At 43.8% G+C, this 17,309-nt stretch overlaps 1 protein-coding gene across 1 annotated transcript in view; it reads left to right on the forward strand.

Annotated features, from left to right (window-relative positions):
* Window positions 1–507: 507 nt before the first annotated feature.
* The window catches only part of LOC111952712 (A disintegrin and metalloproteinase with thrombospondin motifs 20-like), a 147,757-nt gene continuing 130,955 nt past the window's right edge, over window positions 508–17,309 (forward strand). Inside the window, 3 exon segments of the mRNA XM_070435168.1 lie at window positions 508–920; window positions 1,166–1,530; window positions 13,073–13,244. Coding sequence (XP_070291269.1) covers window positions 830–920; window positions 1,166–1,530; window positions 13,073–13,244 — 628 coding nt within the window. The 5' untranslated portion in view covers window positions 508–829.

Here is a 17,309-nt window from a genome sequence, read left to right on the forward strand (position 1 = left end):
CATGTACATATTACCTCAATTACCTCGACTAACCGGTGTCCCCGCACATTGACTCTGTACCGTTACCCCCTGTATATAGCCTTGCTATTGTTATTTTACTGCTGCTGTTTAATTATTTGCTACTTTTATTTTCAATTTTTTACTTAACACTTTCTTTCTTAAAACTTCTTGAAGCATTGATGGTTAAGTGCTTGTAAGTAAGCATTTCACTGTAAGGTCTACCTGTTGTATTCGGAGCATGTGACAAATTTGATTTGATTTGATTTATAATAGAGTATGTAATGTCTCTCTAAGTATCAAAATGCCAACTGACTGGTTCATTTTGAGATGATAATAAGACATACAGGCAGGTTTTATAAATGCATTATCACTATTGCAGTTCTCTTTTACCATAGCATAGGCAACTCACAAAGAGTAGGCTACAGACTGCTCCAAATTGTGTGGTGGTCGAGGCACACTCACCATTGGCTCTCCGGCTTAGGGGCGGGTCTTGTTTCTGATGTTGGCGAGCCTTTAGGGTGCAAGGGGTGTTCTATGGATGGCTAAGGAAAAGCTTAGTTGGCATTGATCCCTCCTTTCCATATAGACGTAGCTTACGTTAGGCATCAAATACTCTGTAATGTATCGTAAATAGTGCGTGTTTGCAGAAGATAGTGGATGCATGTTCAATAATGCGATGAGGCCGATGCACTTTGCAAGACTTGTGCTGCAGAGAGCCTCCGCAGATCCCACGACCGGTTGCTGAATCCGGGAGGAGAGAGAAGAGGCGCTTAAGAAGGATAGTACTGCCTTGGACACGAGAGCCGGTGGTTTCTTCGCTGAGGAAATCATGCAGTTTGCAATCTGGCTGGTTGGACTAATGTGTCATCTGTCAGCACTTGTCCGCAACTCCTTGGAATATCGATTGCATCCGAAACAAGGTAGCCTACATATCTTGTTGATTTATGGTAGGATCCACCCGGTTAAAATGCAGTTTCTGAGAGTATGTTTAAAATGTTTAGTAGGCTAAATGGCACTGAGAAAATATTCCAGTAGAGTAACAGTACATTGTAGCATACATGTTCTCATATAAAATAGTTGAATGTTCAAAACTGTTACATTGACATCTCTATTGGCTACATTTATTACCGTTATAAACTCTAATGCACTTTTCCTTGTCTTTTAGAAAGTTTCATCAAAAAGTTGTCATCCTATGAAATTATCACCCCGTTGCGGATAAATGATTTCGGAGAATCATTCCCCCACAAATTGCACTACAAAAGGAAACGGAGAAGTGTAAATGCAGATTATTCGGCTGGTTTACGTGCTCACTACAGAATTGACGCATTCGGACAACGCTTTCATCTCAATCTAACCGCCGACTCCGGTTTTATCGCCCCCACATACACTGTGACACATTTGGGAGCGGAACACAGCAATGCAACCGAGTCCCGCCAACAAGACCTCAGCGATATGCGTCACTGCTTTTTCCGCGGACACATCAACGCCAAGATTGAATCTACCGCTGTCTTCAGTCTATGCAGTGGCCTTGTGAGTATGACTCTAAACTTAGATACATTTTTATCAGACATTGCTGACAAGTCTCCCGGGCAATTCCCATTTCAACGGATTCCAAGCATATCCCCCATAACACACTAGTGAAGTGCATATGTGTAACATGAGCAGGTGTGGCTTGACATGTGTCATTGACCACAGTGTGAGCAGGGACAGGGAAGCATCCCATCTTATGCCTATTCAGCAGTAATACCACTGGGGTGATGCTGCTATTACACACGATTTGCATAATGTCCTCTGCTGGATATTGTTTACAAAGTGGGTATCTGTGACATACATGTGGTTTTTAAATTATGAAACACCTTGGACACACATGCTTTTTTTTTATTGTGCCAATTACAGAATTACACATAGCCTAGGCCTCTTGGAATATACAGTACCAGTCAAAGGTTTGGACACACCTACTCATTCCAGGGTTTTTCTTTATTTTTACTATTTTCTACATTGTAGAATAATAGTGAAGACATCAAAACTAAGAAATAACACATATGGAATCATGTAGTAACCAAAAAGTGTTAAACAAATCAAAATATATTTTATAATTGAGGTTCTTCAAAGTAGCCACCCTTTGCCTTGATGACAGCTTTGCACACTCTTGGCATTCTCTCAACCAGCTTCACCTGGAATGCTTTTCCAACAGTCTTGAAGGAGTTCCCACATATGCTGAGCACTTGTTGGCTGCTTTTCCTTCACTCTGCGGTCCAGATTGTGAGATTGTGTTGAAGGGATGACTTTATGGGTCAGATAGGGTTACTGTACGGGATCAGGGTTTGACCTCAAAGGGGTTTTGCCTGGGGTAACTGGCACTGGCCATGTAATCAGATGTTCTGCATGGCTGTATACCTTAACTAGCACAAAACATCATCAACTGATTGTGTTTTCAGTGAATCACACCCTTCTCTTACCTCTTTTATTTATGTACTTTCATCTTTAATGGATGACTTCAGACAGTACCTCACCTTCTGGAAAAAGAAGAAATAAGATATAATATTTATGAGATTTGATTGTCATCCTGCCCAACTTGATGTGCTGTATGAATTCAAGCTCTTTTCCAAACATTAATGTATGACTTCAAGCTCCTTTCCAAATGTGTTTGCATCTGTAAAGTTTATTAGTACCTTCTGTGATGTTGTCAATTCAATTCAATTCAAGGCGCTTTATTGGCATGGGAAACATATGTTAACATTGCCCAAGCAAGTGAAGTAGATAATATACAAAAGTGAAATAAACAATAAAAATTAACAGTAAATCAAATCAAATGTATTTATATAGCCCTTCTTAGATCAGCTGATATCTCAAAGTGCTGTACAGAAACCCAGCCTAAAACCCCAAACAGCAAGCAATGCAGGTGTAGAAGCACAGTAAACATTAAAATGAAAAGTTCCACAATAATAAAGACATTTCAAATGTCATATTATGTATATATGTATATATACAGTGTTGTAACAATGTGCAAATCGTTAGTCATATCATCAGTCATTGAGAACGACAGGACAATAGGCACAGAGAGAGCATCAGTACACCCATGGCTCTAGGCTATTAGGTCATAAACGTGTTGGCCTAGTCTCTGAGAGTGGAGGCTGCTGGGGCTTCGTTGGACGAGCACATTTTGGTGTGATGAGGTCATTAAGGGATGATTAAGCCTCTAAAACAAAAGAGTCATTTTGAGAAGGAAGTTTCCCTTGTCTCTGGTGCCCAATGGCTTCCCTCCGGGGAGGCTAGGGGCCTTGTGTCTTTTCACAGTGTGCTGTGACTTGTGGGAAACGGGAGAAAGATCCTGGGCTGTGGATAATTACTAATGAAGGTGCTGAGAGGAATCTAGAGGACAACTCACACCGTGGGAAATGTGTGTCCTTGGGACTTTCTCTGTTTAAAGGAACATAATGGGGGTACATTCAGAATACCCCCTATGTATCCCATATGTCCCTCTCTCTGTTTCTACAGTCAGCTGCCAAGTGATGGATGTCTATGTAAAGATCCGATGCTAGACACTTTAACGGTCTATTTAACCTGAGAGATGGACTGTCTTTACTGTACGTCACATTAGATGAGTCAGCCTATAGGGCATGACAGTGGTCTTTGCTAGCTGTGTGCCAACAGACAGAGATTCCTCACCTTGGACTTTGTGGAGTTCCCTCCACCATTGCCTTGAACTGAAGCTTTCTGTGGAGTCCCCTCCACCATGGCCTTAAAATTTTTCTGTCATTGTAATCCTTGGGCCGGCTGCTTAAGCACTTTTTGGGGTTACTTGTTTTTTTTTATATATATACAGTACATTTTCGGAATGGAAAAAACGCTTTCAGTGTAAACTTACATGACTAAAACCATTTATAAAGTGTGTAGAAAAGATCATGTACCTATATATTTTTTCATAATATAAACTCTGAGAACTAACAATCACCAAAATAAAAGCTAGACAGTGAGGGGAAATAGAAAATTCCAAAAACAATGAATTTAGCAGTATTAATTTTGTTATTATGTTTGAGCAAAACACAGCACTAGCCTTGGCATTTTGCATAGAATTGTAGGAAATTTGCTTTTAAACTGCTAAGACTTCTCTCAGCTCAGTGGAGAAATTTGTAGAATTGCAGGAAATTGGCATAAAATTGAAAAATGTTCTCTGCACCACCATAGTACCCTCGTCATCAAGCTTGAGACCCTGGGTCTCGACCCCGCCCTGTGCAACTGGGTACTGGACTTCCTGACGGGCCGCCCCCAGGTGGTGAGGGTAGGTAACAACATCTCCACCCCGCTGATTCCTTCAACACTTGGCGCCCCACAAGGGTGACTTGTAGCCCTCTCCTTACTCCCTTAAGCTTCAGCCCATCCGGCACTGCCCACGTTTGGTTGTTTCCGGTATTCACGCTCTCCAATTCTCGATGCACCATACGCTCCAGAACTACTTATCGGAAGTGCTAAGGCTAGACTTAGTGAACCTGTAATCAATCCGATCAGCTTCCACGGTCCACCTTTTGTCTCTACAGGGGAGAGGTGAGGGCCCTCGGAGTGTGGTGTCAGGAAAATAACCTCACACTCAACGTCAACAAAACAAAGGAGATTATCGTTGGACTTCAGGAAACAGCGAGGGAGCACCCCTATCCACATCGACGGGACAGTAGTGGAGAGGTACGTTTTAAGTTCCTCGGCGTACACATCACGGACAAACTGAATTGGTCCACCACACAGACACGTGGCAAAGAACGCAGCAGCGCCTCTTCAACCTCAGGAGGCTGAAGAATTCGGCTTGTCACCAAAAGCACTCACAAACTTTTACAGTATGCACAATCAAGAGCATCCTGTCGGCTGTATCACCGCCTGTACGGCAACTGCTCCGCCCACAACCGTAAGCTCTCCAGAGTTGGTAGAGGTCTGCCACAATGCATCACCGGGGGGCAAACATCTGCCCTCCAAGACACCTACACCACCCATATGTCACAGGAGGCCACAACAACACACCCGAGCCACTTTGCCTGTTCACCCCGCTATCATCCTAGAAGGCCTTGGAGGTTCATTACAGGTGTCATAAAAGCAGACCGATGAGACTGAAAAACAGCTTCTATACTCAAGGCCATCAGACTGTTAAACAGCCTCACCACAACATTGGAGTGGCTCGCTGCCAACATACTGACCCCACTACCAGCCATCTTTAATAAGGAAAAATGTGTATATAATTTTTTTTTAAACTAGCCACTTTAAACAATTGCCACTTAATATAAATGTTTACATATCCATTTACATTGCTCATCTCTATATGTATATACTGTACTCTTTTTTTATACCATCGTACTTATCTTGCCATCTATTAATACAATATACAATCATAATAAATTATAACTTTATATTAAAAATTTTATAAAAATTTAAATATAATAAAATTTTTATAATTTTGACAATATATAAAATTAAATCGTATCACTAAGCCACTTGTGTTAAACAATGCCACTTAATATAATGTTTACATACCCTACATTACTCATCTCATATGTATATACTGTACTCTATACCATCTACTGCACCTTGCCTATGCCGTTCTGTACCATCACTCATTCATATATTTTTATGTACATATTCTTCATCCCTTTACACTTGTGTGTATAAGGTAGTTGTTGTGAAATTGTTAGGTTAGATTACTCGTTGGTTATTACTGCATTGTCGGAACTAGAAGCACAAGCATTTTGCTACACTCGCATTAACATCTGCTAACCATGTGTATGTGACAAATAAAATTTGATTTGATTTGAAGACGGGGGGCCTCTAAAATATTCTCAAAAATATTAGCCGTGCCTTCAGGCCGACCACGCTCATTGATATGCCCCACTGCCACGCCCACAGCCTAAGCTCCTTTTTGATCCAGAAAAAACTCTACTGAAGCTCTCTGTGGAGTCCCCTGCACCATGGCCTTGACCCGAAGCTCTCTGTGGAGTCCCCTGCACCATGGCCTTGACCTGAAGCTCTCTGTGGAGTCCCCTGCACCATGGCCTTGACCCGAAGCTCTCTGTGGAGTCCCCTGCACCATGGCCTTGACCTGAAGCACTCTGTGGAGTCCCCTCCACCAAAGTCCCATTTCAGCACCCATTCCTGACAGCAACCATTGTCTGTCCATCTGAACCTCGTTTTCAGATTTCCAAGTGACTAGGAACTAACACTAGACCCCTGACACCATGCTTCCTCGTTTGTGCAAGCAAAGACTTGACACTTGGTGTGGGTTTAGCCATGTGGGAACATTTCGTGGGAATATGGGAAGGTGTAAGGACTGAGGACCACAATGGAAATGAGGACCACAACGGAAATGAGWACCACAACGGAAATGAGGACCACAACGGAAATGAGAACCACAATGGAAATGAGTACCACATCGGAAATGAGGACCACAACGGAAATGAGGACCACAACGGAAATGAGGACCACAACGGAAATGAGGACCACAACGGAAATGAGGACCACAATGGAAATGAGGACCACAATGGAAATGAGGACCACAACGGAAATGAGGACCACAACGGAAATGAGGACCACAACGGAAATGAGGACCACAATGGAAATGAGAACCACAATGGAAATTGAGGACCACAATGAAAATAAGCCTCCAGACTTTTTTGTGTTTTTATCCTCGATCATTTGTTATGTATGGAATGTTGTCTCCGGCTGGAGCAACCTTCTGCTTTTAATTATCCAATAAATTAAATCAATCAAGTCTTTTCCTCATTCTGACAATGTACTACTACCTCATTTTCACATTTGGTCTGATAGAATTTGGTAAATGTCATACAGAGATGTACAATGTTAGATTGGTCGTTGTCTGTCTGTGCATCACTACTGTCTTGACCCCATGCTCTATTGGACACAGCACATGTAAAAAGTGCCTAGTGCCCAGCCTCTGTCTAGTTCATCAACTCAGTAATCACTCAGTCCTTGGCATTACTGTACAGTACCTGAGTGAATACCTTAGGCTTAGGCTGACATTAGCCTTGACATTACTGTACAGTACCTGAGTGAAAGGCTGACATTAGCCTTGACATTACTGTACACAGTACCTGAGTAAGTGCTTCAGGCTGACAGTGCCTGTCTGCACTTTGACATAAACATAATGTTCTGCTGCATGGGATAGGCTGCTACAAGAGGTCTTCTGCTTGATGGCCTTGTGCTCAAACACTTCCCCCCAGCACAAACTGCCAGCACCATGCCTCTTAATGATACAGTGTAACTGCTCAATGCCAGTACATTCACATTCATTCGTCTACTGTACTGCCTTCAGAGGAGCAGAGTGGTGCTGCCATCCTGCCCTCAAGGTATTTAGTTACACACAGTATACAAGGAGAGAGAGAGAGAGAGAGAGAAGGAGAGAGAGAGAGAGAGAGAGAGAGAGAAGAGAGAGAGAAGAGATAGAGAGAAGAGAGAGAGAGAGAGAGAAGAGAGAGAGAGAGGAGAGAGAGAAGAGAGAGACGAGAGAGAGAGAGAGCAGAGAGAGAGAGAGAGAGAGAGAGAGAGAGAGAGAGACGAGAGAGATGAGAGAGAGAGAGAGAGAGACGAGAGCAGAGAAGAGATGAGAGAGAGAGAGAGAGAGAGAGAGAGAGAGAGAGAGAGAGAGAGAGAGAGAGAGAGAGAGAGAGAGAGCGTCTGCCAACTTGCAGAAGTTTGTTTCCTCTGCTTTGTGTCATGTTATTACAACCCAGTCATTATATTGTACTTGGGTTCAGGTTGATCTCTCATCATATTGCTAGGTCTGCAACACTTAGACTTTCCAAGATGCAAGGGTGTGTGTGTTCAAGTGTTTATAACATCTATTGTGAACGGAAAAGAGGAACTGTACATTATTATTATGGTTGTAATGGATATTATTTTCCATGTCCTATCTGGATATTTTCCGTTGTCAAACACCGATCACTTGTGGAGATGGTCATTGAAATTTCCCCCAAAAGATAACATTCCACTGTACAATATCCTGTTAAAGTGTGCGTATGAAATTACCATACAAACACCTTTGTCTTCACAGACGAGTGAGCCAGCGAGTGGCTGGCTGTTGAACTAAGCAGCTTTGTGAGGGCCTCCCTCATCTGCCACATCAATATTTGTATTGCTTTGACAGCCGCCTCATCCTGTCACGATTAAAAGTATTGCACTCTCAAATACCATTTTAAGTTTTAAGCCACAGTCTGTATTTAGGTGACATGCTAATGGTGTGTGATATGAAATAAATAAAATACAAATGTATTATTATTTAGGCTTTTTTCTCCCCAATTTCGTGACATCCAATTGGTAGTTACAGCCTTGTCCCATCACTGCAACTCCTATACGGACTCGGGAGAGGCGAAGTTCGAGAGCCTTGCGTCCTCCGAAACACAACCTTGCCAAGCTTCTTGACACACTGTTCACTTAACCCGGAAGCCAGCCGCACCAATGTATCAGAGGAAACACCGTACAACTGGCGACCGTATAAGCGTGCATGTGCCCGGCCCGCCACAGGAGTCGCTAGAGCGCGATGTGACAAGGACATCCCTGCCGGCCAAACCCTTCCCTAACCCGAACAACGCTGGGCCAATTGTGCGCCGCCTCATGGGTCTCCCGGTCACGGCCGGCTGCGACACAGCCCGGGATCGAACCCGGAACTGTAGTGACATCTCAAGCACTGCAATGCAGTGCCTTAGACTGCTGCGCCACTCGGGAGGCCCGTCATATGAAATGACACTATTAGATATGTGTCAATCAAGCCCATTTTTTCTCAGCGGATTTCCTGAGGATGATGCTGTCATCTGACCCTTTATTACACAATGTCCTCAACTCAAAGAATTAAATAATTCTTCAGGCATTCCAGAATGCAAATTATGGAATTTGCATTCAAATAAAATAATTGTATTTGCCACATGCTTCGTAAACAACAGGTGTTGACTAACATTGAAATGCTTACTTACGAACCCTTCCCAACAATGCAGAAAAAAGAAAATAGAAAAATAATCAAAAAGTAATAACATGTAATAATAAAAGTAATAATAAATACACAATGAGTAATGATAACTTGGTTATATACATGGGGTGCCAGTACCAAGTCAATGTGCAGGGGTATGAGGTAATTTAAGTAGAGATGTACATATAGCTAGGAATAAAGTGACTAGGCAACAAGATAGATAATAAACAGTTGCAGCAGCATATGTGATGAGTCAAAAAAAGTTTGTGCGAAAAGGGTCAATGCAGATAGTTAAATAGTTAACCAAATAGCTACCCGGACTAACTATTTAGTAGTCTTATGGCTTGGGGGTAGAAGCTGTTCAGAGTCCTGTTGGTTCCAGACTTGGTGCATCGTTACCACTTGCTGTGCGGTAGCAGAGAGAACACTCTATGACTTGGGTGGCTGGAGTCTTTGAAAAACATTTGGGCCTTCCTGACACTGCCTGGTATAGAGATCCTGGGTGGCAGGGAGCTCGGCCCCAGTGATGTACTGGGCCGTACGCACTACCCACTGTAGCGCTATGCGGTCGGATGCCAAGCAGTAGCCATACCAAGTGGTGATGCAGCCAGTCAAGATGCTCTTAATGTTGCAGCAGTATAAGTTTTTGAGGATCTGAGGGCCCATGCCAAATCTTTTCAGCATCCTGAGGTGTAAGAGGCGATGTCGTGTCCTCTTCACGACTGTGTTGGTGTGTGTGGACCATGATAGATCCTGAGTGATGTGGACACAGAGGAACTTGAAGTTCTCGACCTGTCCCACTACAGCCCTGTCGATGTGAATGGGGATGTTCTCGGCCTTCGTTTCCTGTAGTCCACGATCAGCTCCTTTGTCTTGCCGACGTTGAGGGAGAGGTTGCTGTCCTGGCACCACACTGCTAGGTCTTTGGCCTCCTCCCTATAGGCTGTGTCATCATCGTTGGTGATCAGGCCTACCACTGTCATGTCGTCAGCAAACTTAATTATGGTATTGGAGTAATGCGTGGCCATGCAGTAATGGGTGAACAGGGAGTATTCAGTGGATATCTTGTTGCCTACCCTCACCACCTGGGGGCGGCCCATCAGGACGTTCAGGATCCAATTGCAGAGGGAGGTGTTCAGTCCCATGGTCCTTAGCTTAGTGATGAGCTTTGAGGGCAATTAGGTGTTGAACACATAGCTGTAGTCAATGAACAGCATTCTCTCGTAGGTGTTCCTTTTGTCCTAGTGGGAAAGGGCAGTGTGGAGTGCAATAGAGATTGCATCATCTGTAGATCTGTTGGCGCGGTATGCATATTGGAGTGCGTGCAGGGTGTCTGGGGTGATGGTGTTGATGTGAGCCATGACCAGCCTTTCAAAGCATTTCGCTTTTTTAAATTTGTTATTTTTTGTAAAAACAAATTACCTCTTTTTCACCCCAATTTTCATGGTATCCAACTGGTAGTTACAGTCTTGTTACATCGCTGCAACTCCCGTACGGACTTGGGAGCGGTGAAGGTCGAGAGCCGCACGTCCTCCGAAACATAACCCAGCCAAGCCGCACTGCTTCTTGACACAACGCCGGAAGCCAGCCGCACCGATGTGTCGGAGGAAACACCATACACCTGGCGACCGTGTCAGTGTGCATTGCGACCGGCCCGCCACAGGAGTCGCTTGTGCGCGATGGGACAAGAACATCCCTGCCGGCCAAACCCTCCCCTAACCCGGACGACGCTGGGCCAATTGTGCGCCGCCCCACGGGTCTCCCAATCGCGCCGGCTGCGACAGAGCCTGGACTTGAACCCGGATCTCTGGTGGCACAGCCTTATACCACTGAGCCACTCGGGAGGCCAGCATTTCATTACTACAGGTGTGAGTGCTACAGGGCGATAGTCATTTAGACAGGTTACCTTGGTGTTTTTGGGCACAGGGACTATGGTGGTCTACTTGATACATGTAGGTATTACAGACAGGGTCAGTGAGAGGTTGAAAATGTCAGTGACGACACTTGCCAGCTGGTCAGCGCATGTTCTGAGTACGCGTCCTGGTAATTCGTATGGCCCTGCAGCCTTGTGAATGTTAACCTGTTTAAAAGTCTTACTCACAACGGCTACGGAGAGCGTGATCACACAGTCGTCCAGAACAGCTGGTGTTCTCATGCATGGTTCAGTGCTGCTTACCTCGAAGCGAGTGTAGAAGGCATTTAGCTGGTCTGGTAGGCTTGCATCTCTGGGCAGTTCTCGGCTGCGTTTCCCTTTGTAATCCATGATAGTTTGCAAGCCCTGCCACATCAGACTAGCATCAGAGCCGGTATAGTAGGATCCAAGCTTAGTCCTGTATTGACACTTTGCCTGTTTGATGGCTCGTCGGAGATCGTAGCGGGATTTCTTATAAGCGTCCGGATTAGTATCCCGCTCCTTGAAAGCGGCAGCTCTAGCCTTTAGCTCAGTGTGGATGCTTCCTGTAATCCATGGCTTATGTACATACGGTCACTGTGGGGACGACGTCAATCATGCACTTAATAATGGAGCTGGTGACTGATGTGTTAAACTCCTCAATGCCATCGTATGTAACATATTCCAGGTTGTGCTAGCAAAACAGTCCTGTAGCTTAGCATCTGCTTCATCGGACCACTTCCATATTGGGCGCGTCTATGGGACTTACTGTTTGAGTTTCTTGCTTGTAAGCAGGAATCAGGAGTATAGAGTTATTGTCAGATTTGCCAAATGGAGAGCAAGGGAGAGCTTTGTATGCATTTCTGTGTGTGGAGTAAATGTGATCGAGAGTTTTTTCGCATCTAGTTGCACAGGTGACATGCTGGTAGAAATGAGGTAAAACGTATTTCAGTTTCCCTGCATTAAAATCACCGGCCACAAGGAGCTCCGCCTCTGGATAAGCATTTTCTTGTTTGTTTATGGCCCTATACAGCTCGTTGAGTGCGGTCTTAGTGCCAACATCGGTTTGTGGTGGTAAACAGGTAAATAGTTTGGTCTACAGCTTATCATGAGGTATTCTAACTCAGGCGAGCAGAACCTTGAGACTTCCTTAATATTAGAGATCACGCACTAGCTGTTGTTAACAAAGAGACACACACATCCCCCTTTACCTTACCCGAAGCTGCCGTTCTGTCCTGCCGATGCATAGAAAAAACAGCTACATGTACAGTATATTATCCCTGTCCTCGTTCAGCCACGACTCTGAGAAACATAGGATATTACATGATGGCCTATCCATATACCGCGGCAACATGATCGGACATTCAAATACTGCCACGGCAAGATCGTGTTACTGCGACTACAAGTCTGGTCAAATTAAGATCAAACATCTGTAGTAAGAGGGATTACCAGTGTGATAAATGGGGATTGACAGATACCTTTCTAAGTAGTTTTTTTCTGTTTGCCTATTTTCCAAGGTGTTCCCATTTCCACCAGCTAAAGAAGACTGTATTTTTTAGATTTTCTTTTTGCGTTATTCTTGTGTTCTTTGGACTAGTCATGGAACTAATGATGCATAGTACACTGTGTACTTTACTAGTACTCAACATTTACTCAGAGAAACAGCACACATGCTATAACAGCTAGGTACATCACTCACATCAATCACTGATACATGGTGCCAATAACCGTTATGTCCTGAATGAACAAATGTAATAATTAGCACAAGGAATTGAGTTGTCTCTAGATCTATGTCTGGGATAATACAGGACATGCACTTTCTGACTGGTAGGGACTACTCAAAGGAGTTCTCTAGACACCAGTCCTATCATGCTACAGATGTAAGATCTTAATTTGATCACAATTTTGTTGTTGATAATTTTCCTGCACAGCAGGAAATGCAAACTTGTAGTGTATTTGATGTTGAAAAAGGCTTCTAAAGTTTGTAATTTCCACTTTAAAATGTCAGACTTGATTTCTCCCAATGAAAAATGTATTAACTCCTACAAAAAATGTCCATTAATTATAATTCACATAATAATTCACATTTCCTGTTTCTGCAGGATTATTTTCCTGCTGTAGCAGACTGGCTCTAATGAAGATCCTACATATGTATAGCTGCCATACACACTTAACAGACCTCCTCTAACCAACTCTTCTCTCTCAATCTACCCTTTCTCCGCCAGATGGGAACTTTTACCACCCAGCATGGTGAATACTTCTTAGAGCCCCTGATGAAGGCGGAGGAGGGGGAGGAGTACGACGAGGAGCACAACAAACCTCACCTCGTCTACAGACAGGACAGGAAGAGGAGAGAGAGTCCTGCCAGTGAACCCACACAACCCTGCTCAGCTTCAGGTAACAGACCTTTCTACCACAGTCTGCCCCTGTACTAACCATAGTCTGAATCCTGTCCTATACTGTACTATACTGTATTACACTATACTAGAGGGTTTTCCAAGCTCGGTCCTGCCCCCAAACCCCCCAGGTGCACATTTAGTTTTTTTCCCTAGCACTATACAGCTGATTCAAATAACCAACTCATCATCAAGCTTTGATAATTTGAATCAGCGGGGTGAGTTTGGGAAATCGAGTTTTGGAAACCCTCTTATACTACGCTATGCTACACTACACTACACTACACACTACACTATACTATTTTTGTATTCACTTTTATTTATTCAGGGTAGCCCAATTGAGACCAGGGTCTCGTTCCGAATGGTGCCCTAATTACAAACATTTACTCAGAACAGGAAGAACAATTTATATTACAATTAAAACAAGACAAATAAAAATAACCACAAGGCACAACCACAACACCACAATTTTAGCAAATAAACCACTACAATCAATAGAAAAAACTGCAATCCTCAATGAATTCATTCAACACGCCGAGTCCTAATCTACTATAGCGGCAGGAATTGTGTAGGTTATTTCAACAGTGGGGGGCACTAAAACTAAAGGAGGATTTACCTAAATTGGTCAAGACCAGAGGGACCTCAAGAGTTAACCAATCCTGTGAGCAGGTTTGGTAGCTCATTCTTTTATATGTTAGCAACGAAGTTAAGTAAGTTTGAAGCTTGTGTAGCAGGGCTTTGTAAACATAAAGGGAATAATGAATTGATCTACTGGACTTTAACAAGGACCAGCCAACCTTTTGATACAGGATGCAGCGTTGAGTATTGAAACTGTTGAGAGAGATAAAACGAATAGCACTATGGTAGACGGCATCCAAAGGTCTAAGAGTAGTGGCTGCTGCAATCTGGTAAATGGTGTCACCATAATCAAGAACTGTCAGGAAAGTTGACGGTACAATCTGCTTCCTGCTATTTAGGTAAAGGCAAGGTCTATTTCGATTTAAATCTTAGCTTTTTAACTTTAAACATGAAGTCTTTGTCAATCCAAATGCCCAGATATTTGTAGGTGGTGTCCCGATCAAAGGGAGAACCATCCAATGAATAAATATGTAGTCCATCTGAAACATTCTTGTGAGAACTAGAGAACAACATGTATTTAGTCTTGCCTGCATTATACTACACTACACTGCACTTTACTATACTTCACTTTACTATACTTCACTACACTACTCTACACTTTACTTTACTATACTAATCACAGTCTAATTGTTACTGGGGTTCCCCTCACACTTACCCCCAGTATGACCTGCTCTGTTTTGTAGTTCACTCTGTGTCACAGCCGTAATAGCTGCGCTAACAGCAAATTATACTTAGTCACGATTCTTGACTGCGGGTTTAGCGAGAAGATGTGAGTCTTGAGTGTCATTGACATTCTTTATTTAATTAAGCTAAAATGTGTTCCAGCCAGCCATCGCCTCCTGAGGTTTTTACTCTCCTTTCTGGAGTGTTCACACCCAAGACTGCGGAAGAACAGAGGAAGAAATAATTGCTTTTTAGTGTGCTGCACTGTCGGAGATACATTTTGAAACTGGAGAGCACTGCATTTTATAAGCCGCTTTTAAATGTTCTCCATTTCATTAGAATTTTAATAGCTGCAGACTTTAGGTGGTGGAGAGGCCCACAAAAAGCAAAGTGACCCAGCAGAGTTCACCCTGACGCAGGCCCTTAAAAGATGGCTCATGGGGAGCTTTGTGGGCGGCCATTGTTGGCTGATGCAATAAATATTTTATGTGTTGGACACTTGATTTGCTTGTTGTCTGGACCCGGGTATTGTGTGCTGGTTGTGGCCATTGTCTGTGGCTGGGTTTAAAGTAGTTGGAGTGACCTGAGGGGCCAGGCCAAAACCTCCTTAATATGCTTGCCTTTCACTCCTTCAGTCTGTGTGTGGCAAACACAGAGGGGCAAAATCTGGAGGGTCTCACTCTCAGCCAGGCACTGGAGGACTTTAAAATATGCTCTCTCTCTGTGTAGACACTGTCAGACAGTGGGTGGGAGGCGGGAGCCTCTTGAAAGGCCTTGGTTTGACATGAAGGTGTAGCAGCTCACACAAGTTGTGGGTCTATCCACCCAGTCTCCATGTAATATCTTTCGAACCTCACAGATTAGATACAGTAGGTTTTTCTATTCAAAGTACCCAAGCAAACACATTCTTCCTCCTCACTTTTTAATACGTCAATGGGGTCTTGTTATAACATAGATATATAGCAGGAGAAAGAGAAGACACCTGCAGAATGCCTCATCAAAGGGCAGCAGAGCAGACACACAATGAGGCAGGATTAAAGGACAGAGACGACACAGGGCCGGGTTAGGACAGGAGCACTGTGAGGTGTCCTGGGCTGTGGTTCCACACCCTTATCTGATAGGCTCCTCTCCAGATGCACTGATAAATGCCTCTCTTTGAAGGCCACAGTAGGCCTGCCTGCCTGCCTGGCTGGCTGCTAGTAGGCCTCATTTCTTTTTATGGGAATGTGTGCAGTGCACACACTGACTGCTACTATCAGGTCAGGAGTAAACACTGTGTTGTTTGGCTGCTCTCAAAGCACAGCAAAGGTATCAAATCAAAGTTTATTGGTCGCTTACACAGATTTGTAGATGTTATCGCAGGTGCAGCGAAATGCTTTGTGCATCGCAGTGCTAGAGGTGTCACTACAGATCCGGGTTCGATCCCGGACCCACGAGGTGGTGCACAATTGGCTCAGCATTGTCCGGGTTAGGGGAGGGTTTGGCCGGCTGGGATGTCCTTGTCCCATCACGCTCTAGCGAGTCCTTGTGGCGGCCGGGCGCATGCACGCAGACTTTGGTCGCCAGCTGAACTACCAATTGGAGATCACGAAATTGGGGAGAAAAAGGTGTAAAAATTACCCCCCCAAAAAAAATATATACGTCCATCTCCAACAGTGCAGTAATATCTAGCAATACAATAACAATACACACTTAATCCAAAAGGCTAGAAAATATCAGAAATATCAGAACGAGCAATGACAGAGTTCAGAATATAAATGTGTATATATATTTATATATATATATATATATATATATATATATATATATATATATATATATATATATATATATATATATATATATATAAATGGTGTGTATATACAGTATGGATAGTATATTAATAGAAAAGGTGTGTACAGGAGTAGTTATATAGGATGAGCCATGATTAGAATACAGTATATACACTACATGACCAAAAGTATGTGGACACCTGCTTGTCGAACATCTCATTCCAAAATCATGGGCATTAATATGGAGTTTGTCTCCCCTTTGCTGCTATAACAGCCTCCACTCTTCTGGAAAGGCTTTCCAATAGATGTTAGAACATTGCTGCGGGGACTTGCCTCCATTCAGCCATGAGAGCATTAGTGAGGTAGGGCACTGATGTTGGGCGATTAGGCCTGGCTTGCAGTCGGCGTTCTAATTCATCCCAAAGGTGTTGGATGGGGTTGAGGTCAGGGCTCTGTGCAGGCCAGTCAAGTTCTTCCACACCAATCTCGACAAACCATTTGGACCTTATATGGACCTTATATGGTATGGACCTCGCTTTGTGCATGGGTCCATTGTCATGCTGAAACAGGAAAGGGCCTTCCCCAAACTGTTGCCACAAAGTTGGAATCACAGAATCGTCTAGAATGTTATTGTATGCTGCAGAGTTAAGATTTCCCTTCCATGGAACTAAGGTGCCTAGCCTGAACCATGAAAAACAGCCCCAGACCATTATTCCTCCTCCACCAAACATTACAGTTGGCACTTTGCATTGGGGCAGGTAGCGTTCTCCTGGCATCCACCAAACCCAGATTCGTCTGTCGGACTGCCAGATGGTGAAGCGTCATTCGTCATTCCAGAGAACCCGTTTCCACTGCTCCAGAGTCCAATGGCATGGCGGCTAGCTTTACACCACTCCAGCCGACACTTGGCATTGCGCATGGTGATCTTAGGCTTTTGTGCGGCTGCTCGGCCATGGAAACCCATTTCATGAACCTCCCGACCAACAGTTCTT

This window comes from Salvelinus sp. IW2-2015, linkage group LG26 (assembly GCF_002910315.2).
Source record: "Salvelinus sp. IW2-2015 linkage group LG26, ASM291031v2, whole genome shotgun sequence".
Classification (NCBI taxonomy): Eukaryota; Metazoa; Chordata; class Actinopteri; order Salmoniformes; family Salmonidae; genus Salvelinus; species Salvelinus sp. IW2-2015.